General features: G+C 36.5%; 2 protein-coding genes across 2 annotated transcripts; both read right to left on the bottom strand.

Moving 5' to 3' along the window:
* Positions 1-3,514: 3,514 nt before the first annotated feature.
* Positions 3,515-6,471, bottom strand: LOC137722714 (DNA-binding protein S1FA). Its single transcript, XM_068461783.1, has 2 exons — positions 6,338-6,471; positions 3,515-4,026 (listed from the first exon to the last, which is right to left on the bottom strand). The coding sequence occupies exons 1-2, from the start codon at positions 6,371-6,373 to the stop codon at positions 3,832-3,834; spliced, it is 231 nt and encodes a 76-aa protein (XP_068317884.1). The 5' UTR covers positions 6,374-6,471; the 3' UTR covers positions 3,515-3,831.
* An 11,836-nt stretch (positions 6,472-18,307) lies between these two features.
* Positions 18,308-20,905, bottom strand: LOC137723067 (L-type lectin-domain containing receptor kinase VIII.1-like). Its single transcript, XM_068462221.1, has one exon. The coding sequence runs from the start codon at positions 20,629-20,631 to the stop codon at positions 18,484-18,486; it is 2,148 nt and encodes a 715-aa protein (XP_068318322.1). The 5' UTR covers positions 20,632-20,905; the 3' UTR covers positions 18,308-18,483.
* Positions 20,906-24,947: the final 4,042 nt, after the last annotated feature.

Genomic DNA, 24,947 nt, shown 5'->3' with positions numbered 1-24,947 from the left:
TGTGAGATAAATAAATTAACCTCCAAACTAACCTTTGATAACAATATTTGTTAGTGGGAACTTGATCAGGGTGCACGGCAAAATGGTGATTTTGGACTATGAGGGTGTCAGCCGGTTTACAATCAAGCATTCTGGTTTCGGCTAACAAGTCTAGAAAATATTTTCTTTGAGATAGAAATATACCTTGTTTACATCAAGCTACTTCTATCCCTAAGAAATATTTCAATCCACCAAAATCGTTCATCTCGAACTCGGTTGCTAGGTAATCTTTCAGCCTTGAGATTTCCTTTTTATCATCACCTGTAACAATTATATCATCCACATAAATAATAAGTGCCATCAATGTACCCATTCGATGTTTCAAGAAAAGTGTATAATCGGAATTGCTCATCCTGAACCCATACTTCCTCATAGTCGTCCAGAACCTACCAAACCATGCTCGAGGTGATTGCTTCAATCCATACAATACAACTTCTTATTCAACTTGCACACCACTCCAGGTTGTGAAACCAATGCATAATCAGGTGGAATATCCATATACACTTCTTCTTTAAGACTACCATGTAAGACAAAATTTTTCACATCAAATTGCTAGAATGGCCAATCCAAGTTAGCCACCAACGAAAGTAACATTCTTACCATATTAAACTTTGCTATCAGGGCAAATGTTTCTGTATAATCAACACCATGCATCTGAGTGTATCCCTTGGCCACCAATCGTGCTTTGTATCATTCAATGGACCCATTAGCTTTGTACTTTATGGTATACACCCATCGACATCCGACTTTCTTCTTTCCTCGGGGTAGCAGAACTAAATATCATGTTTGATTTTTCAGAAGTGCGTCCATTTCTTCCTCCATTGCCTTGGTCCATCGATTTCTAAAGTGCATCCATTTCTTTCCTTGGGATATTTGTTGTACAAAAGCTTTGTCGGGTTCTGATAATTTATGTGATGACACATAGTTGGCAATGGGGTATTTAGAGTTTTTCGTTATGTCTGGTGAATATCGATTGGGTGGCTTTTCCTGGTTATGCCTGAAAGGTAACTGATAATTCGGAACATCAGATACATCAATAGGCATAGTAAAGGCTACCTCAGGAATATTCTCAGGAAGATGGTCATCTGGTGGTACTATATTTGGAGACAATGGGGAGTAGTCTCAGTAAAAGTCTTAAGATTGGCAAGTGGCAGCATTATTGTCGTGGGTAGGGACGGCATTGTCGTGCTTGCCACTGTTCCGTGGGCAACGATGCTGCTTTTGTTGGCTGGGCTGGCAACGCAACCACTATAGGATCGACTGCTAGCTCGGCTAGTAGTGGCACCGGAAGATTAATGGTAGCATCCATGGTCCAATCTTGCTCGTTATGCAGTGTCTCCCCCCTAAAGAGTAAGGTTGGAAGAAGCTGAATAGTAATACATCTCGGACTCGTAAAACGTAACATCCATGGTAGTATACATCTAACGGAAATGAGGGTGGTAGCAATGGTACCCTTTCTAATGTAATCCATACCCTATAAAAATACAATGGAGAGCACATGGGTCAAGTTTTGTCCGTTGATTTTTATGTAGATGAACGAATGCAACACATCCAAAAAATCACGGTGGGAGCACCAAAACAGACTGTAAAGGCATGAATGTAGCAAGCACTTGTAAAGGTGTAAGAAAATCCAGTACTCTAGATGGCATGTGATTGATAAGGTAAATGGCAATCTGAAGAGCAATATCCCAAGAGAAGCGAGTGAAGTATGGTGAGTCTTGGAACGATTTGAAGATTTCACAACTAAGGTTTATATTGTGGACCTCCAAGATATTGTGATATCCTTAACGGTAAACACATAACCATTTGAGCCTTGTATAGGTTTGTTAAGTAACCAGTGTTAGCACAAAAACAAGGCAAGCATCATTCCGAGGATCAAGGGGTTTGGATCTGCTTGGATGCGTAGGCCTTTCAGGGTAACATAAAAACTTCTTTAATGCCAATTCAATGGCTACAGGTAGGCGCAATGCTGCATCATTACTAGTAGATCAGCATCAAAGGAGATGTCATGTCAAATGCAATGAGCTAAGTACAACAAAGCGCAAAATTGAACTAAGATACGAAACTTCGGATTTCATAACCTTTTCAAGGTCTCATTTGCATTTGATGTATGGATAATCATACTGGTGGACTAAAACATCGTTTGAACAATGCTCAAGCTTCATGTTAAGGCATTAACGAGTTTTCTCAAGATCCTTCATCTCAAATTCCATCTTCAGGTGCGAGGCAGTCTAACTCTTCTAGAGTCTTAGTGAGATTCATGTCATTAAAATAAACTGCAACTCTAGCAATTTAGAATTTGATTTCTTTATTTAACACAGAAGGGCATAGTTTATTTATATTCCTGATTGATTAAGTAATCACTTAGACGTATATATCACATCCACCCGGATTGCTTTAATTCGTAAGGTGAACGCCTCATGAGAAGATGTTCCGTGGTCTAGAACTATTTGAACCAGTCCATGTAATTCTTTGGGAACTTACATGTAAATCTTCGTATCAATATACCCATAGAGAAACGCTAACTACATTCATAATGCTACGATCAATCACATGCCTATTTTTATCTGTATCAATATGTATAGTCATTTTTGTATACTTTTTAGCAAAACTATTTTGTATAGTTTTTTAAATGAAATAGTTTTGAACATGAACAATATCAACAAAATTGCATATATGTCATTAGCCCGACTTATCATCGACTATTTTTGCATAATCAGTTTCAAATACATGTAGAATCAGTTTGATATAATTTTTAGTAGAACCAATTTGTATAATTTTTAGCAAAACCAATTTCAACCCGAAAATGATATTTGAGTCATCATTCTCCACTCTTTCTGCATAAGAACCGACTTATTACCATAAAAAAAAAATTGCAAAAAGTTGAAACCAGCAATAATGGTGAGAACTGACCATTATTTGAAACTTTTTAAAGTTATTTAGCGCTTACAAATATATGTAAACTTGGACTTGAAAATCAAAGGAAAGCGAGAATTATGCTATTGTCAAGGCCGCATTCCACAAAAAAGACGAAAGAAGTAAAAGTCGTTGCCACTCTCTAATATAGGTGAACTGTATCATTGTGTGTGTGTGTGTCACAAACTTTGTCAATTTTGCTTGTCTAATAATTCAGAACTACCATAGTGGGAATCCGGATCCTCGCCGGTTCTTTTTTGGGAGAATCCCAAAGATCCGTCAATCCTATCCGTTCATCGTATATCGTGCAATCATAAATTGTTTTAAATATTTTTATTTAAAATTAAACTTAAACAGTACTTGATAAAAACTGACCGCAAAATGCACGATGAACAAACACGATTCACAAATCCTTAGGAACCTCACCAAAAGGATCCGGAGAGGATCTTGTTGGCCATAGTAACATGGTCACTTGGGTGTTAGGTCCTATTGTACAACCAAGCATTTGGTTGTTTCTTCCGGTGTCCCGGTTAACAGAAACAAACCATACAAACAAAAATAACCGAAATCGTTTTGGTAACGGAATTCTTTCCAAGTTCTAACTATTCCTTCAACAAAGTGAAGGCTCAGTACAAAAGGGAGATTAAAAAGATAAAGCTGTGTTTTAGTAACAGCATTCTCACTCCCTGGTCTCTACGATGATACCGGGTTAACTTGACTTCCCAAAGTTCCAACTAAATTTCAATCCCCTCGAGTATTAACGTAAATAAAGAAAAACCTTCTGAATCCTAAACACATAAGGTGCTTGGAAAAACATCTGAACACAACGCCTTACGACGTGACGGAGAGCTGCAAAAGAAATCAAGTCTTTCATATTTACTCTCCTGGAGCAGAGACGCCTTGCTTCAGCCTCTCCTTTTTCAGCTTCTTCTTAGACACTGGCTTCTTCTTCTTCGGGGGAAGAGTTCTCTGAGCGTACACGTAAAGTGCGTAGTTTCCTACCAGGAAAATCACCAGCAGCCCAACAACAACAATCAACACTATCATTCCAGGGTTCAACCCTTTTGCATCCTGCAAAATCACCACTGTAAATTAGATTTCCTCGCAGACACAGACACACAAAAGGACAAGGTTAAGGGAAAATGTAGAGCACTACTGGAATCACCACTCAACAACAATCCCTAACTATCACACTAATTAATGTTCTTCATTCAACTGGATATTTTGACCTGCTTCCAAGTTCCACAACTATGTCCAATTGAATCGAACTGTTTCCCTGTTTTTAAAGAGTTTTTCTATTTAAACACCACACCGTTTTAGTTCACCCCAAAAACATTTTAACACCTTAATTTCCAATTTTGCCCTATTTCAAATTCGAGCCCACTACAGATATACAGAGGCAGCACTGCTGGTATTGGGAACACTCCCAGCATCGTACTTGCTTTTAATTTGCTTGACACTCATTTTGGTGTAAATCCATTGGTTAATCTTCTACGGGTGTAAATCCATTGGTTAATTTTCTAAGGGTGTAAATCCATCACATAGTTTCTGGTCCTTTCTACATAAATTTCTGAGCTAAAGACATCTAATATGAGAGAATATGTTGGAAAAACACATCTGTACATAAAAAAGATTACAATAAGTGATAATAACGTTGGTGTGGCAGCAATTGGGAGAGAATGCCGGCCGGTGTGTAGGGTGTGGTGGGTTTTCTCTAAGTTTTTTCCTTTTCTTTATCAGCTGTTGCGGGTTGTGTTGTATTAATAAGGGTATTGGAAATTAAGTTGTCAAAAATTTTCCGGGTGAACTAAGACGGACTGTGGAGTTTAAATAGAAAAACACAATTTTAAATTGGGTGCATCCCACTCCCAGCACATAATGAAAATATGGTTTTGGGAATTGAATTTGTGGCAACAGCCTATAGGGTTTATCATTTTTATCATTTCTTTCCTAACAGAATGCGAGAGACCACTTTTTGATTTACCAGAAGCAGAAGATAAATTAGTAGCAGGTTGTCAAACAAAACACTCAGGTACAAACATGACTTATTTTATTTCTATATAAGAACTAGTGAAAATCCCACCGGCTTAGTCCTGCTATTCCTTCAAATAAATAAAAACAAAGCAGTGTTTATAAGACTAATGACCATAATCTATCTGCTAGGACCCCGTATTTTTGTAAGGAACTCTATGTTCCTCACAAATCCTCTTTAAATGCACTATTATATTATGCCTAGAAACAAATTGAAAGTGATTTCTAGGGAAAAATTACAAGTGTGAATTTTATTTCACAGTTTCTTCACTAATAAACAAAACCCGAAAGCTTGTGTAAAGAAGGACGAAATGAGATTCAATCCCAATAGTCTTTAGACTTAAACTACGAGTCATCAATTGGAAGAATTATTGACAAGCATGCACACATGCACCCAACCACCTAGAAACTTCGTTGTGAAAGAGAAGGCGACTCATAAAGGCCATGAAACATTAAAGGCCAATGGTAGAAACCCACTAGTTGAATAGACTGGTGACAGCCGTGAGACTCAAACTCATGGTTTGAGTTCAAACTTCAAATGGAGACCAATAACGCCAAACCCATTTCTATACGAATCGAAATATATGGTGGTTAGCCAAATATAAGTATTGCAGATCGACAATAGACCTATTACATTTTCATCAACGGACAAAAAACCCATTTCTATACGAATCGAAATATATACTCATGCACATCATTTCCACGTAATTACATGGATTTCAAGGTAAACAGGCTAGCATCATTCGCTAAGAAGGGCAAACATTTTACAATCATTCAATTTGATAAACCAACATAATTATGCAGAAAACCACCCGTGAGGATAACAATTCTGGGTAAAAGTTCCTTGTCATCTGAATCTCTTATCATGCATTGAACTCGCAGATACATACAAGAGCATGAGAACAAAAAATGCATCAACAAGGAAATCAATCAATCAATAAATTAACATAACTCCAACAAAAATAAGGTGGCATTTGATTTGTCAGTTCTTAATTTACACCCAACACAACAAATCCCATAAAAACAGACCTGTTTCATAATTCAGATTCAATCATGGAAAATGTCCAAAATCTGGGTTTCATCCCAGTTTTGGAATACCAATTTTCAGATCACGAAAATGTTCCATCAAGAAATGTAACTCTGTCTAATCAACCAACACACAAGCCCCAGACATTTAATATGCCACAAAATTGAAGCATGCATGCATAAGTTTCGCTTAGCAGGACCTCAAAACAGCTGAAAAACGAGAAATCTAAATCCCAATTCCAGAAATAGAAAATCCAAGATGGCTGATTAAATAAGATGGCTGATTAAATTGCAGGAGATAATTGGGGTTTCTGAGAAATCATACCGAAGGAGGGACCTTGTCCTCGAACTGATCAGCCATTGCCGTCCTGCCGCTCTGAGCCTGAGAGACTTTGAGAGATCCGGCTCACTGTATCAACTGTGGACCAGAGAGGGAAAGAGGGTTCCAGAAGAAGTAAATACGAAAGGTGAGATCTGATAAGGCATGTAATTGGAAAAATTAGGTGTTTGGACCAATCAGCTACGGCCACTTGGATTGACTTGTCACTGTGATTGCTAATTTGCGTTCTAGCATAATGTCATGTCAAACACAATATATCAAAATATACTTTTTTTTTTTTAGCAAAAAAAGATTAACAACGCTAAGAGAACAAGAGATAGTTGATGTTGTCAATTGAATATAAATGTTAAATTTTTTTATTTTTTAATAAATATGTCAAATATTTATTTTATTATATATTGGACCCTATAGTTACATTATCTATTAAAAAACTATTAAAATTGATTTTAGTTTTATTTTTTTCTTCTATTGGTTGTCAGTAGGATTTATGCATTAAAAACTTAAATTATATTTGACTTCTTTTTTATTTGCTGTAAAAAAATTAAAAAAAAAAACAAAAAAAATAAAGAGTCAAAAGACACAACTACCACATTATATATCACATAATCACATCTGAATGTCTTATATTCAATTTTGGGGTTAAATGGGCTTGGAATTGAAGATCGGCCATCAATTTCTGAGCTTTTATTGAAGAAGGCCTATAAATTCTCTCCTGAATGGACTTGGGCTTTTATTGATTTGTTAAAAAATGCCTATAAATTCTCTACTGAATCTTCGGCTTTTTTTTTTTTTTTTTTTTTTTTTAGAGTAAACTGTAACAATGGTCATTCAATTTTAATCAAATTGGAACAATAGTCTCTCAACTAAAAATCCATTACCATTGGTCCCTCAACTCATCAAAATGTGCAGCTATGATCATTTTTGTAAACTTCATCAAAATGAGTTATATTGGAAGGACCGTTACTACAGTTGGGTTAAAGTTGAGAAATCATTGCTCCAATTGGGTTAAAGTTGAGGGACCATTTCTCCAGTTAAATTAAAGTTGAGGGACCAATGGTAATGGATTTTTAGTTAAAAGACCATTGCTCTAATTAAGTTAAAATTAAGGAACTATTGTTACAATTTACTCTTATTTTTGTGTGTAAATCATATTGTCTCACTTAACATCTTAAAATCATAAATATGTGTTACATGACTGATATCGCTCGATTTCATCAACTCCATTACTAAAACTTTTAGTTCAGTCGTAAGTCTCATTACCTAAAACTTTTAGTTCTGTCCTTCGCAACATTTAATTCAGTCGTAAGTCTCATTACCTAAAACTTTTATAACATGATTACTTATCATAAATCTGTAAAGCAAGGATAAGAGAAATAACGAATGAGAATCAAATCAACTACCCTTACCGAAACTCACATTACTTTGATTTAGAGTTTTTTTTTTTTTTTTTTTTTTTTTTTTTTTAAGGAGGACAACTAGTGGCAAGTCACTGCTATCCACTCGTTTTGGAGGTTAGGAAGACTCACCGAAGCATTTCAGCCTCCCCGTGATCACAAGTCTAGCTTACAGCCCAACAATGGTTTCGAACCTGAGACCTCCAGTTTTTAATTTGAAGGAAATTTCGCAATCCGTTATTTACCACTAGACCATCAACTTGTAGTTAATTTAGAGTATTTGATTAGTGATCTTCAAGATAAGACACTTATTTTTATTTTTAGTTCCTTAAGTTTTAATAGATATGTAAAAGTCGAGAATCACAACAATTCCTGACAAGTAAAACATGTCGTTACTACTGAACCTTACTTCCACTCCAAAACCTAGCCGATCCGAAACCATTGAATTTGCTTCGACAATTGATACCATGTTAGATAACGGTTGAGGATTTTATTTTATTATTATTTTTCTTCTTTTTTTTCCAGAAAGGGGCTTAGGATTAAAGGTTTGACTCGGATACTTACAGAGTTTGGGTGAACAAATATGAGAAAATAGGATTTTTTTATTTTATGGATTAGTGAGATAAATTAATAGGTATTTACAGAGTTTTGGTGGTGAATTTGATTTGGATTAATTAATTATTATTTTGACCGTCGGATAAATTTAATCGTTGGATCATTTTTATTACCTTTAAAATTAATTAAATTGAATCTGAATCGTGTGATTGAAAAGAAATGTAATTAAGCGTGCCATACAGAAATAACCCGCGAGGTGCAACAACCATTAGATGCTACCAGCACTAATCCGGGCCATAAAAAGTTGCTTTCTATGCGCTCGCCCGCAGACAATCTGTTGAGTTGGGGCCCTTGGCCCACTTCATACCTTATCCATCCGGTGGGACAGCTAACCCAAAGTCTCCCCCCAAAACCCAAAATTTTCACCCCCCAAAATACATTCCTTAGACCAACTCCAATGGTGGGCTAAAAGCCAAATTACCCCTCAAAATTTCCCCCCAAACGCACTCCAACCCAAGGGGAAATTTTGAGCTAAATACTAAATGCTAAACCAATGCCAAATTCCCCCCGAAATTTAGCCCAGAAATTAGGGTGGACTCTATCCAATATTTATCGGAATTTAAATTTTTTTAGATTAAAATGTTCATAAAATTAATTTACGATAGTTTACATATTTATTTTTTAAAAAAAAAATTAATTTAACAAAAAAAATAGCCTAAATTCATTCTTTAATAATTCCGGGCTAAAATTTTAGGGTAGAATGGTTGGAGTAGAAAAACTATTTTTGGGTTAAAAGCTAAATTTTTCGGGCTAAAAAATTTGACTTTTAGCCCAACCATTGGAGATGGTCTTAGAGAAGTTTTGGGCCCAAATATTCGGTTTTTTTTTTTCTGTTTCTTCCCTCCCCTTGGAGCCCCTTGGAGAGAGCTTGGAGCCCCTTGGAGAGAGCTTGAACAATCTCAACAATTCACACAATGTATGTACAAGCATCAAAAGTGATTACATGAAATCAAACATCTTTAACTTGAAAATAGAGAAAGGTCTGTAAATAGAATAAAACACACAATGGTTTGTTATTTTTACATTTATTGAAAAATAAGAAATTTATAACACATTACATGTACCACTCACCTCGAAATCCAGAACCTCGACAAAACAAGTCCACTAACAATCTCAACACATCTCTAACCTAAACTCTCTATCTTTAATCTATATATAGATATAATATAAGTGTGTGTGTGTGTGTATTCCTACGTTAATTGCAACATTTGCATGCTGCCTTTTGTATGCTGTATACAATAGAACTCTACTACTATTTATAGTGCCAAAAGCCGGCAAATTGAGTTGTTCTCATTGGGTACATATCTGGCCTCAATTTGCATGGTATGAGAGATTTTTCAGGGTGACCGTCACACGAAGTGGTACATCGCGTGTTATTACATAAATGGTGGGATATGTGTGTTAATAAATTAATAACTTAAAAAATAAATTTACCACCACTTACCTAAAAACACGTGGTGTACTATCCGTGTTCTCGTCACAATTAAAAATTTCTCATGGTATAAGTCGCTCAATCAATCAACACCTCATGCTAAATATATGGATCACGTCAGCTTGCATGTAATATTTATGCCACATCAACTCATAGACTCACCATCTCTTGATTTTTAGGTTTATTGGTTGGCCGCCTCCTTCAAAGCACCATTCCACGCCAACCTTCTAGGGTTTATTAGTCATCATGCCAGTTGTTCATAGCCTCCCATGGTCATCTTTATAGAGTGCTAGAAAACAAATACATAAAAGCAAATGAATTTCAACACAGTTAACCTCCACAGCAAAGAAAAAACCAAATTTAAAGAAAAGATTTATCTAAAAACACCAAAATGCGGAAAAATAAGCTTAAAAAAAAAAAAAAAAAGAGAACCACAAACTATATTGCTAAAGTAGAATCACACAGAAACACAACAACACAATAGGCAGGAAAAATTAACAATGACATTTCCCGAAAATAAAAAGGCAACCAAATCATACACCCACAAATACCATTTAATTATATCTAGCATTTTCAAATGTTGCAATAAAGTGTCTGAGTTGCGAAAGGACTTCAGTGCTTGCAAGTTAAAATTCTTAAATTTTGACATACCACTATAAGACCTGGTTTGGTACTAAGGTGATTCTGAAAAAAATGGTATAAAAAAATGCTGAGAGCTGTTTTTGTGTTTGGTAAACATTCAGCTTCAGTTTTTTTTCATAGTTTTGGGTAAAAAAAGCCAAAAACAAGAAGCTGCAAAACTCAGCATTGAAAAACTGGTTTTTTTTCACATCTGTTTTACATAAAAGTTTACTAAACATTATAATACTGCTTTTTTTTTATTTTTTCAAAAGCACTTTTACAAAAAAGTTTACCAAACACTTTGCTGCTTTATTTCACACCTGCTTATTCTCACAGCACAGCAGAAGCAGTTTTTTTCTTTCAAAGCACAACAACACCAAACCAACCCTAATTGTCTCTAATTTCTATAATAATCAGTCAAAACCAAATTGGGTACATGACTTAAGAATACACCCAAGGTCAATACATTGTTGTAACACGTTGTAACCATCAGTGTATGTATACAGATAGACACATCTGACATGGGAAAAAAACCAAAAAAAAGAAATCAGTAAAAAAACTTACTTTGAAAATATAGGAGAATAAATACATAAAAGCAAATGAGTTCCAACACACTCAACCTCTACAGCAAAGGAAAACCAAATTTATAGAAAGAGTAAACTGTCGATTTACCCCCTGAACTTTTACTTAGATTTCGATTTCTCCCTAAATGTTTTTATAAAATTAAGGACTCAAACTAATTTTTTAGCCAATTTGCCCCCTACCGTTAGTTTTTCATATATTTCATCCATATTTCTATTAGGTGAGACCATATGCACAACATGTGAGGGTAGTTAAGTCATTTCACTCTTAAAAATGATTAAAAAACTGGAAAAAAAAAACAAAACAAAACAAAACTTTCTCTCTTTTTTTTCCCGCTAATTCCTATAGTCAATTTTATTTTTCCCTCTCATTCATATGCATGAGAAATGACATATGGTGTTATTGTCTTCATAAGTAGCTAAGTTAGTCTTTTTCTTGAAGCATGTACCACCATATTTATTTTCTCTAACAAATTAATAATTTGACAAATGCTCATGGTGTTATTGTCTCCAAAACAGTGCATTATTATAAGACATGTTCATAATACTCATAAAAAAATGCTCAAGATAATTACATATTTTTCATAATGTCATAATAATCCCAATACAATTCCACAAAATGATCCTTAAGAAGATGGAAAACATAACACCCTCAACCTTACTCAGTCATCAGTCGTGAAAATAGGTTTAGGTACAAGATTCCAACCAAACGAGGAAGGCCATGTAAAGTGTAGTTGATCTCCATGTGTCATGTCCATTTTGAGCAGAATGTTTATACTCTTGTTTTGATAACTAAAACCTTATTTTACTTGTGTTTGGTTCAGTGGAATGCCCATATTTTGTAATCGAGATTCTATGAGTTATATACCTTATGGATGGTAAAATCTCTTATATTTTCCAACTTCTTAAGGATCATTTTTTGGAATTGTATTGGGATTATTATGACATTATGAAAAGTATGTAATTATCTTAAGCATTTTTTATGAGTATTATAAACATGTTTCTTATATTAATGCACTGCTTTAGAGACAATAACACCATGAGTATTTGTCAAATTATTAATTTGTTAGATAAAATAAAAATGGTAGTACATGCTTCAAGAAAAAGACTAACTTCGCTACTTATGAAGACAATAACACCATATGTCATTTCTCATGCATATGAATGAGAGGGAAAAATAAAATTGACGATAGGAATTAGCAGGAAAAAATAGAGGGAAAGTTTTGTTTTTTTATTTATATTCAGTTTTTTAATCATTTTTAAGAGTGAAATGACTTAATTTCTCTCACATGTTGCGCACATGGTCTCACTTAACAGAAATATGGATGGAATATATGAAAAACTAATGGTAGGGGGCAAATCGGCTAAAAAAATTAGTTTGAGTCCTTAATTTTCCAATCAAAAAGTTCAGGGGGGAAATCAAAAGTTAGGTGAAAGTTCAGAGGGTAAATCGACAGTTTACTCTTTATAGAAAATGTTCATCTAAGAACATAAAATGTGGAAAAATAAGGCAACAAAAGGAGAACCCCAAACCATATACCTGAAGCACAACCACACCGAAAACAAAAATACGGCAACTGGAAAAATCAACAGCTTCGTTTCCTGAAAATAAAAAAGCAACCAAATCATATACCCATAAACACTATTTTATTATAGGAGTAGGATTCTCTCCCCTTCTATTCCCATCTCCTTCACTCTCCTTATCTCACATACTGTTTTTTGTCTTATTGTCTTTATAAAAAAATCAATATAAGATGTTGACGTAACTAAACTGTAATGGTTCAAATAGGATAAAAATGAAGAGAAGAGAATCATCTTGCTTAATTATATCCAGCACAACGAAACCAACACAGAAAACGAAAACCATTATTTTACATAGAGTAGGCGCTATCTAATTTTTAGCAGTCACAGAAGCCACATCAAAGTACATGCACTGAGAGACTACACGTTCGTTGTTTCTCCTGTTAAACACAACCATCAACATGCATAATTTAAAAAAAAAAAATACAGATGGATCTCTAACATGAGGCACACAGACATAAATTAGAATCAACCGGTATTAACACGGAGGTATTAAAAAACACAGCATCATAAAAAATCGTAATCAAATCAGCTAACAACAAACAAACCGCTGATCTGGTTTTGCTCTGATTCTTGTTATTTAACGTGGTGTATTTCTAGGTTTTAGCCAAAAATCATCTTTGATGGGCTGAAAACACTAAGCTTTTCCAAATCTCCATAAGAGTGCAACCTCATACAACAACATTGCAGCCCTAGCCATTCAATGGTTGTAGTATCACCTAAACTCTTTATTTCATTGTGATTAATTTGAACAAACATTTATCATATTGTTGTCAATGAAAGAGAAAGAAAAATGACATACCTGAAGCACAACCAGTGTGAAAACGCCAACACAACAGCTGGGAAAAACGAACAACAATGTTTCGTAAAAACACAAAACACAACCAAATCATACACCCATAATCACAACCACAACACACACACAAAAAAATGCAAAGCACCGTTTGTTAAAAATAAAATTAGAATAAAATCACACAGTTACACTCAGAACCCCAACACAGAGAAAAAACCCTAGCATTCTATAAGCCTCACCCCCAAAAAAAATCCAAAGGAAACAGTTAACTCTAAACCTCCAAAATTAGCTAAACCCAAATTCAAACAGAAGACCTAACTCTAAATACAAAATTAACACAAAAAGTGGCAAAAAAGGGCAACCAATAAGATACACAATTAACCACAAAACGGGAAGACTTGAAACGCCAAGAAGCCGAGGTGCGATGTGCTTGAGCAAAGATGAGAAGACGAAGACAGAAAACTAAAAACGAAACAAAAAGTGGTGAAAGAGAAGCTGCAAAACGAAAGGTAAAAGTGAACAAAGAAATGAGTGAAAATGAAACAAATAGGGAAAAACACTCTCAATAGAAACACCGCCGATGATCAAACCAGAGGTGGAGCAATGAGAGACGCGCGAGAAGCAAGGGCAAAACGGCCACTTCACTGGCAAAGCAAAGGAAAAAAACAACCCGAAGACCCTTTTTTTGGGGGGGGGGGGGTAATTTTATCGTACCCGCACTGTCCATGAACAGTGCACTTGAGTTTGGGGTTTTAGTATAGGTATACAATGTATACAAAAAACAAAATAATAAATATGTATATTTAAAATATGCCTCCTCACACTGCCACAGGCCCACAAACCCACTTGGCATTTTGATTTAGCAGTCTTCTTATTTAGACATTTTTATTTTGACTTCTTCAGCTCTTCTTTTTATCATACAAAGTTGTATGACAATATGAACTGTTTATATTCTAGGTTATTATTAAAATATCATCTTTGCACACAAAAAAAAAAACTAAATTCAAAATTGTATGGTCTATTAACACTCATAATTGGGAGGTTAATACAAGATTAGTATCGTCACCCCTTAGAAGGCTCAAGATATAAAGCTAGAATTGACAACAAGATTTAAGTGGGTCACCCTTAAAAATGGACTACATCCACCGTGGTGGTTTGATATATATTGATGTGGATTACAATAGCTCTTTAAAAGTGTACTGTAATTTAACTCTCTTTGATCTGACCACTTATAAGGGGGTCGAGGCACTAAGTGAGCCCTACAAGTATTGTGCTCTTAATTCTCTCACCGTCTTATCATTTAATGGGCCAAACACGTAGATATGACTTATAAGCTATTCCTCTATCCTCAATTACCCACTCAACATGTGGAGAAGAAGTGACATTTACACAGAATTACTTGCATGATTTCTCGGATCGATGCGTCACGAGCGCATTTCTCGTTAGAAAGTGGTTGAAATGCACTCTATCCTAGCTAGGTCTAACAATATTTATGTCGCTTCATAAGCTTCTTTTCTTGTTGATGGCCAACATATAAGTGCTGACATCTGGACAAACCTATCCTTGGAGCTTCGTGCTAGAGAGTTGTTAGGTCTACCAATTGGCTTTAGCAGTCGAAAAGTACTTTAAGTTATGTGCTCGTCTCTTCTTGTCAGTGAAATCCAGGGTTATGAGAGGTGGTTGATGGTAGTCGTCTTTTGTTCTTGATGTGGTGCCTTGTCATCTGAATTCCTTGGGTTGGTTTGCTTGATTTTCTTATCTTTTGGTGGTCTCTCTCCAAGCTCATCTATTGGGCTAAAAAACAACTACACATTATTTTAATGGGTCTAAAAGAATCATGCGTTAACATAATCTTTTAACATTAATCAATAAACAGACGAACCATGTTTTCACTTAAACACTGAAATCTTAACAATGCTAATTTAACGGTTAAACAACTTTATATTTGGTTGATTTTTTTAGAATTGATCTTTAAAGGGTGGCCTAAAAATTAGACAAATCTAATCATCAAACAACATTGCAAAACAAAAACGAAAACCAATAAGCTAAAACAAGAAAATTTCAGTGTGAAGGTTGCAACAGCCTTCTTAAATATGCAAGAATGAAATCAATGTACCTAAATAAGCAGTATACATGTATTTTAGTTCAACATTTTCAGTTAAATTACACATGTCAATTAACCTTATATAGGGTACCCGTCCAAAAGAAAATGGTCGTATATGAATGGTCGGTACAAGGCATGCTTCACCATATCTGAGATTTTGAGCTTTCTGAAGAAAAAACAGTTGGGTAATTTATTTATCTCTTATCCAGTTTCTTAGGTTTTGGCATTGCTCTCTGTTTTCAGTAAATTCACAACAAAAAATAGAAAACAACGAGTTGGGCAAATTGTTTTATTTATTTTTATCACAAAGAGGTACAAATGTGAAAGAAAAAAAAAAGAAAAAAAAAAGGGGTATCTGCGCTTTCTGCATTAAATGGATTCATGAACGTTATTAGTCACTTTCATATGTTCAGACCAAAATATAAAAATAAATAAATTGAAGAGTATATATATATTCTGTAACAAGGATGAGCTGTATCTGGGCCGCATGAGCAAGGAGCGTAACGTCGACAGGAGAAATTGACAGATAACGAAATTTGTGTTATTTTAGATACTAGAAAGTTAAAACAAGAAAATGTTATTTAACTACAAAGTAATTGGAGAATCGGTAATTCACGGGTTAAAAGATTATTTGTTGGTGCCAATATCCTGAAAGTTGATGTTTTAGGCTTTTCAAGTTATTTTGATTAACATTTCTTTTGTTCAACGTGTTAGTTTTGGACCCGTAATATAAAAATTCGAAGAAAAATATGAGATCACAAGACTCGTTTGACAAGCAACAAGCTCAATTGAAATTTGGACGAACTATGTCGTTTAATGTGTTTAATTTGAATTTTAATATTATACATATTTTTATTATTTTATTATTTGTTTAATTTATCTCGTATTTGGAGCTAGGGTTTGCTAAGACTATTTAATCAACTTTTTAGGTGTAGTCCTTGTTCCACTTTGTTGTCTTGTGAATTTTCAATTTGATTTTGAGGCACTAAACTTCAATTCATGCCAGTTATGTTGTGCTATTGGTTTTGTCGGTTATTCTGTCAAACTGATCGACATCTCGTTTATTTTGTATAGTATCGGCCTTTAAATCTGTTTGCATATGTGTTAAGTTTGATTTTTCTAACTTTAGGGGGTGTATTCAATTGAGAATTTGAGTGACTTTAATGGATTTATGAATTCATGGCTCTCCAATTCTCTCTAATTCCTCAACTTTATCAAATTCTTTAAAATCAATTTCTAATTGAATACATTGTTATAAACTTCTTTAAAATCCCAATTGAATACACCAAGATTTCGAAGGATTTTAATAAACTATCTTAAAATTCTAATTGAATACACCTTGAATTTTAGAGAATCATTATCAAAAGTTTAAGTACTTAATAATTATATTCTCGTTTTCGTAGCATTTTGTTGAATTATGTCATTAAAAGTCTGACCTTGTGCTTTACATACGTGATAACTAACTACTATACCTTCTTGTAGTGAATTAACAAAAAGTTACGATAAAATTGACGGTTGAGAAGTATTGATATGAACTGAAAATTAAAATTTAAAGGGTTCAAAGTTAAGCTGAAAGTTGAGAGAGCAAAGTCTAAAATTCAAGGGCATTTCTTAATGCTAGAAATTTATTTTTTTACTTTATCAATTAACCATAACCAAAAGCTTGGGGGAAAGTAAAAGTGGTAAAATATACTTTACCTAATAAGATTAGATGCCTCCGTGATTACATTTCAGAGATAAGCATCTTGTATCGAAGAACCCAATAACAACACTAATTTTAGAAACATTATAAAGGAAACGCAAAGCTCAAAGTTCGGGAAGAAAGCAAAAGAGAAAATTCAAAAAAAGTACCTTTGAAGATTTTCCGACTTGAGGTTATGAATATGTCCTGACGCTGGTGCTGAAAGTAACTAATTTCGCCTTAAACTTTAGTTACCATAAACAAAAAGGAAAAATAGTCTATTTAATAATCATTATGCAATTGTTTTTTATGGTATACATAAAATTGAGTGGTATTAAAAATAAATGATTAAAATAAACATTAAAAAATACGACAGTTGTACAAATTAAATCTAACAACTAAATATTCGTAGCAGTAGTGTTACATATCGTTGATGTCATTATGATATATTTTGTCCGTTACACCGACCAGCACCAAGTCTTGATGAAAGAAGTTTCTAAAAAGCTAATATTAAATATTCATTCATTTCCTATGCTATACTTTACCAAGACCCTACTCAAAAACTCTAATTTCCACTTTTGATTATATAGAAATGTAACCGGATCCTTGTAAACTGAGCATCCTGATCAAGGAATTCAAACCGTTGAAATTTGATCCAACGGTTACAATTATTATAACTTTTAGAAGGACCTCATATTTGCATTCGTTGGATCAAATTTCAACGGTCTGAATCCCTTGATTAGGAGGACTCAGTTTACAAGAATCCAAAGAGTATTTGGTTCCTATAGGAATCGACATTACTCGAAAGAAAGCATTATATCCACACCCCACCTCCCTCTCCATGATGCTAATCTTTCAACGACACTCACCAATCAACGTTAAGAAAATGACTTCCACTCATCTCTTAATACCCTCCTACCAATGTGACCCACTTCAATTTTTTGTCGAACCCGGATATTTCGATGCAAGAGGAGGAATTAAACACGGGACCTTCGACGCACGAGGGGGTTACCCTTAGTCACTAACAAACGAACTCGAACTTGAGTATTTAGATGCAAAAGTGAAGATTTTTGGTCGTTTGAACTATAAGTCATTTCGGATGCTGCAGAAGTACTCTTAATTACTTGAGTTACAAGTCATTTAGACACATGTTAAACGTACTTAAGAGAATATAAATTATGTATGTATATAAACAAACTTAGTACCAAAATTTGCAGCTAATTAAGTCCCTAATGAACCCTTTGCATGTTTTTGTGTCATTTGACTCATTACATACAAAAAACAAATTAAATATCAAATTAAATCTACACCGTTAGATATTATAATTAATCAGACGATGTGATCACCGCCGGCGCCGGCGCGGAAGCTGAGTTCGTCGGAGGAGGTGGAGATGGTGATCATGCCATTGCAGTCAGAAACACTGTCCTGCAAGCTCAACAAAAGATGTGAAGTGCTGAAACTTGTGCAAGGCTTTGTTCTTGGCACAATTGGGACTTGAGCTTCACCCACCAGCATCTGAACCACCCCTCTCATTGCTGGCCTACAATTAGGGTCAGGATGTGAGCAAGCCAGCCCAACCAGCAGCACCTTCCTCATCTCCCCCTCATCAAATTGCCCCTCCAATCTCGGGTCCGCCGCCGTCAACAACCGCTCATCTCTGTGCAATCCCCACACCCACTCCACCAAATTATTACACGCTCCTGCTTTCCCTACCCCACTCACCTCCCTCTCAATTGGCCTCCTCCCACTCCCCACCTCAAGCACCACCGCCCCAAAGCTAAACACATCCGTTTTCTCAGTAGCTCTGCCTGTCAACAAGTACTCCGGCGCCAGGTACCCCATTGTCCCGGCCGCCACCGTGGCGTCTGGCGACTTATCGTGCTCGATTTGCCTCGCCAAACCGAAATCCCCCAACCGGGCACTGAACCCTTCATCCAGCATTATGTTACTGGTCTTAATGTCCCTATGGATCACCTGATTTTCACATTCTTGGTGCAAATAGGCCAGAGCAGAGGCAACTCCCAATAGAATTTTTCGCCGGTGCGGCCATGGAAGCGGCGTTCTTGCCTCGAACAATGCCTTGTCGAGACTGCCATTCGGCATTAAATCATACACCAACAAAATTTCGCCCTTCTCGTGGCACCAGCCTTGGAGCCTCACCAAATTCCGGTGCCTGAGAGTTCCAATTATCGACAATTCCGACAAGAACTCGTTCTTCCCCTGACTGCTGTGGCTGCACCTCTTCACCGCGACAATGTCACCGGTGTCGGATAATATGCCTTTGTAGACAGTTCCAAAAGCACCATGCCCGATGATTCTATTGGCATTGAAGCATTTAGTTGCTTCCTTGAGCTCCCTGTAAGTGAACTCCTTCGGCATTTTGATGATATCCGAAGCGAAATTCGAATCCGATTTCTTGACTTGTTTGACTTTCTTGGAGTAAACCCAGATTAAAACACCCGCAAACACAGCCAAAACAAAAGCGGAAGCGGTGACAACTCCGGCGACGGCTCCCGGACCTTCTCTGCAGAGCTGGTTATGGCAGGAAGAAGACGACTTGCTCTTCTGATTAGTACCGCTAGCAGTACTAGAAGAAGACCCACTTGGCGGCATTGAAGGTGGTGGAGATTTTACTGAATTGGCAGTTGGGTTCATCAAAGTAGTGCTCGGCGGCGGCGGAGACGCCGACCCGGATGGCGAAACAGGGGAATCGAACGACGAGCTGAAGCTCCACCACTCGACGCTGTGAATCTCCGTGCTTCCCTGGGTCGACCCGGAAAACCCAACGTACATAAAATCGCTGACGTACTGGGCTAGATCGAGGGAGAATGATAGAACCGCTTCTTTGGGTTTCAGATTCGAGTACGAAACCGAGACGTTGATGACCTTACTCGACCCGTCGTACTCGATCCACGAGTTCACCAGATCGCCGCTCTTGAGATCGATGTCGACGGCATCCAGATCGCTGACACGTGTCGACACTATGGAGTCCAGATCCAACCCGACGTGGTTGCCGTTGATGTCCTTGAACTCGACGTCCATGAGCGTATCGAATTCGACAGCCACGAAACCCGACCCTGTATCCGGACCCGACTGAAGGCCAAGGAACCCGCCGGCGTCGCCGAGAGCGACGTCGTCGGGGGAGATGAGGAACGCGAGACCGCCGCCGATGGAGGAGGGGTTGAGGTTGGTGACGGAGAATGAGAAGAATGTGGAGAAGCTCGCCGGGACTGGGGAGGAAGGCTGGCGGAAGCGAATAGGTTTGGAGTATAAAACGCGGCCGGCGCCGGAGTTGGGAACGGCGAGGTCGCGGGTGAGCCGCACACTCCCATTGCTCAGGTGGGCATCGCCAATGAGCTTCAGGCTGCTCAGAGTCAAGGTGCCGAAGTCAAATTCGGTGGCGGCGACGACGGCGAACACGGCGGCTTTGGAAATGCAGAGAATCAGAATGTAAAGGAAGCAGTGAAAATCCAACATTGTCAATGGCGACGAAGAAAACCCATCAGAAAATTTTCCGTGGTGTTTGTGGAGATGAAGAAGAAGATTGAAACGGAACGAAGAACCACGGGGTTTTGGTTTTTCAGAGAGAGGAGTGAGAGAGTGAGGAGAGAGAGGGAGAGAGGAAGAGAGAGCGATGGGAGTTGTATTCTTTGCCTTAAAACAGAACAAAGCGGAGGAAGCCAACAAGGAATACGACGGAGAGGATACAGGAGAGAATCCAAAGAAGACAGGTGGACTGGCATTGCGCCACGTGTCCTTTTGCAACGGTTATTTTTTTCGGTGGTGATAGACTAATGGATAGTGCAAAGAAGAGCAACGATTTAGTCAGTATTTGTAAATCATAACACGTGATTATAGATAATTGAATTTATATAATGTATTTATTTTCATTTGTGTCACGTAACATACTTTATAAATTTATTCTAATAAGTTAATGTATCTAAGATTATCTTTAATGAAAAGTTAAATTTTATGCGGCAATCTGAAGTTCAAATTTTATGTTTCTCTAATTGAGTTGTCAAAGATTATTATTTTTTAATTACGGTAGAGTTTTAAATCGTTGTATTTATTAAAAAAATTGTTGCAGCAAAATTTTATTGATTAAAATATTAGTGAAATAAAGGACCTACTATTAAGCTAATTAAAAATAAATTCGACATTGATATCAAATGCTTCAAATTTGACATAAAAAAAAAATTATGTCAAATATGCAAAGTTTTATCTCTACTTAGAATTTAACATTTTATTTAGAGATTAACGTTATTCTAGATTAATAAGATAAGGAGGTCTTTGCTTTCTGGATTTTAGTTTGGGAGGCTGGCGCCATGAGCAAATATAGCAATGGGCTTTTACGGGAAATTTCCGGTGGCACGTGGGATGTAAGGAGCATTTGTTGTCAGTTGTCACGCTCCTTTTGTTCTGTTTTCTTACCAATTATTTTGCTTTACGGGTTAGTCAATAATGTCGCCTAATTGTCAATAATTAAAGTTACTTGCATGGACTTTTGAGATTTAACGCGGGTGAAAAACTATTCTTACAAATGTTTTGTCACGTGTTTAAAAGACAGCTACTAGATATCTCTCAATCCCCACATTGTAATCTTATTCATTATAAAGAGTTAAAAAATTAAAATGATATCTTTCAACGCCCTTTTATTCTTCTAAAATAACTTCTAATATACTGTTTCTATACTCACTCTTATTTGTAAAAAATTGAAGTGCTATTTGTCCAACAATGAAGTCTTATCGGACGATAATCTACCAACAAATTCATGACTCTCCAATGCCCTGTTGCTTTGTGATTATGCACTCTAATAACTACCACCTATATCAAATCATCATCAGTTGCTAGCTTTTAACCCTTAATTGAAGTGGACGTTCACACTTTTTCATTTCAGAATTTCTTCTATGCTCATTCTTTATTTAATTTTTTTTTTTTTTGCGAATTGGCTTACATATTGTTTATTCCTTTCATAACACAATGTAAGTCTAGGACTTCTATTACCTTATTGCGCCCAACCTTATTTATATATATATATAGGCAAACTTATAACTAAAATAATTTGGGTTTTACCACAAATAGTCCTTGAAATTGACCTTCACTATCAAGACGGTCCTTGAAATTAAAAATCAATTAATGTAGTCCCTGAAAATAAGTGTTGCAAATCAATATGGTCTTTCCGTCACAATTCTATTACCATTAAGTGCTGATGTGACATATAAATGGACCCTACAAGATTTACGGGTTTTTATATCAAATGGTCATTGAAATTGACCCACACCATCAAGATGGTCCATGAAATTGAAAATTGATCAAAGTAGTCCTTGAAAGTAGGTGTCACAAATTAATATGATCCTTCCACCACAATTCTGTAAAAAAAATTGTTATGTGCTGATGTGGGTTTAATAATTAATTAAAAGGTTGTCTAAATACCATTTTGCAAAATGAAATTTTTTTTCTTCTTATAGTAGGGCCTACTTCGAAGAGAGATCCCTTCCAGAAATTCTCAAAGGCACAATGCTCAACCAAGACCTAAGAGGGGCTGTGAAAATAGTTTTCAACCAACAATAGACGCACCTTTGTTATAACCTCATTATCTCAAGGCATATATCGCCGTTCTTTGCATCACCAAACCACTAAGGAAGCGCCAAACAAACTCTCCAAGATTAAGGTTGTGAAATCCCATCCCCAGATTTTTCTATTTAAAATTATGTATTTCACATTCTTAGTTTCAACGCTTTTATATTTGCGGTGCATAGGTTTTTTTATGATAAGTAAAAGGACGAAATTGCCCTTGTTGTAGTAAACGGGATTTTTCACAGAAGTATTTGATCCTTTCATGATTTTCTAGATTTCTTTACATATTTGGATAGTACGTGTCAATACGAACGCGTGAGCAAAAACAAAATTTAATTTGGAATTATAACAAAGAAGTTATAGACGAGCAAAGACAAGGGCGAAATGATCATTTGACCATTATCTAGAAGGCTCCAGATTTGTTGGAGCAGCAATCTAGAAGCCATATGTGTGGTTGTGATGGAAAGAAGAGAAGATAAATGAGGGAAAGAAGAAGGAGGAAGACCAGTGAGAATAAGTAAGGAAGGGAAATGAGAGAAAAGAGAAATAAGGGGAACCAGCTAACCCCACTTATCCCTTTAACCCATTTTCAACATGGGCAACTAGACCCCTGACCTGGTTACTGCAGCCGATTTTCGATGCCATCTTCGACAATTCTCCGTTGAATCATAGCACGAAGCCACCTCGAAACAACTCAACATCAACCTCTCTTCCATATTCACCCAAAAATCGAAGAAATGGACCTCGATTTCATGAAGAACCACATGCTACCTTGCCGGTGATCCACCATTTCAAACATGCTCATTCAATCACCACCACCAAAATAATCCTCTTAAGCCCAGGAATAAAACCCAAACAAGTTTGGGGGTGGCGGTGTGACATCCCACATCGCCCAGGGGAGTGATCCTTAAATGTATATTCCCATCCCTACCTAGCACGAGGCCTTTTGAGAACTCACTGGCTTCGGGTTCCGTAGGAACTGCGAAGTTAAGTGAGAAGGGGGCTAGAGCAATCCCATGATGGGTGACCCACTGGGAAGTTGCTCGTGAGTTCCTAAAAACAAAACTGTGAGGGAATGGTAAGCCCAAAGCGGACAATATCGTGCTACAGTGGTGGAGCAGGCCTGAGAAGTGATCCGCCCCGGGCCGGGATGTGACAGGCAGAGCACTAGAGAGTACAAATTGAAGTGCACCTATTTCTAGGGTTTCTGACGGATTGATGTGGTTTTCAGGTGTTTCCCGGCTGAATTGGAGCTCGGCCCAGATATGAAATTGTTCCCATTGTTGTGCTTTACATTCCTACATAATTTGGTGATTTTTGGAGTTAGGTGAATTTTGTGGCGAGTAGGGCCATGCGGCGGCGCATGGCCCAAGGACTCACTTGACCTTTCTAGGCTAAATTTGATACTCCGATTCCATATGTGACATCCGATGGACGGGATCCCATTGTTCGAACATAGTTTCACTTGATCATTATATGAATCAACGATCCAACCGTTGGATCGACACCAAACTTTAGTACATTATAGTACGTAATATTTTAGGATATTAGAAATTGATGGATCGGGAATCCGATTTATGGATCTTGATGAATTGATTTCTTTAGTTTGTAAAACTAATTGTTGACCGTCACCTAATTCTAGCAATTGGGAGAGATCTGACCGTTGAATCGTTCTAAAATTTTAGGATATTATTCTAGAAGATATATAAGACTCTTGGGAAATTACAGATTGGAAATTTGTAGGCGGATATTCTGGTTCGAATTACGTAGGGTTGTGGACACCATCGTTGACTGAGAGTTGACTTTTGGTCAACATGTTTCAAATCGTTTTTAAATACTAAAATTAGTACCACTAGAGACTAAGTGAAGTCTAGTGGGCCTACATTGGCTAGTGAGTGACTTTAATATATGCGATATGGTTATTACCCTGTTTTCGTATCTATTATTCTTTGTGGATATGCTTGGTTTAATAAATGTGATTTTTATTAAAATGTGATTTTTAATGTTTAGCAATCGATCTATTATTATGAAATGTGATTTGACTTGTGTATTGGAAATGTTTGTGAAATGTGACTTGAAATGCATGTTGAATTGTTTGTGAAATGTGAGGGCTAGTAGTGGGCCGTTAACCTATCATGATGTGGATTTGTTGCTTCAATATTGTTTCATTTCTCGCTTTGTTGACCCGTTCTAAATTTAGTACTTGTACTTTGTTT

The sequence above is a fragment of the Pyrus communis genome, chromosome 17 (genome assembly GCF_963583255.1).
Source record: "Pyrus communis chromosome 17, drPyrComm1.1, whole genome shotgun sequence".
NCBI classification, from domain to species: domain Eukaryota; kingdom Viridiplantae; phylum Streptophyta; class Magnoliopsida; order Rosales; family Rosaceae; genus Pyrus; species Pyrus communis.
This window is presented reverse-complemented; position numbering and strand designations above follow the sequence as displayed.

Excerpts from the sequence above, each read along its gene's own strand:
- LOC137723067 (XM_068462221.1), bottom strand. The coding sequence starts at position 20,631 with ATGTTGGATTTTCACTGCTTCCTTTACATTCTGATTCTCTGCATTTCC.
- LOC137722714 (XM_068461783.1), bottom strand. The coding sequence starts at position 6,373 with ATGGCTGATCAGTTCGAGGACAAGGTCCCTCCTTCG. Across the intron at positions 4,027-6,337 it reads AGGACAAGGTCCCTCCTTCG|GATGCAAAAGGGTTGAACCC; the intron begins GTATGATTTCTC and ends GTGATTTTGCAG.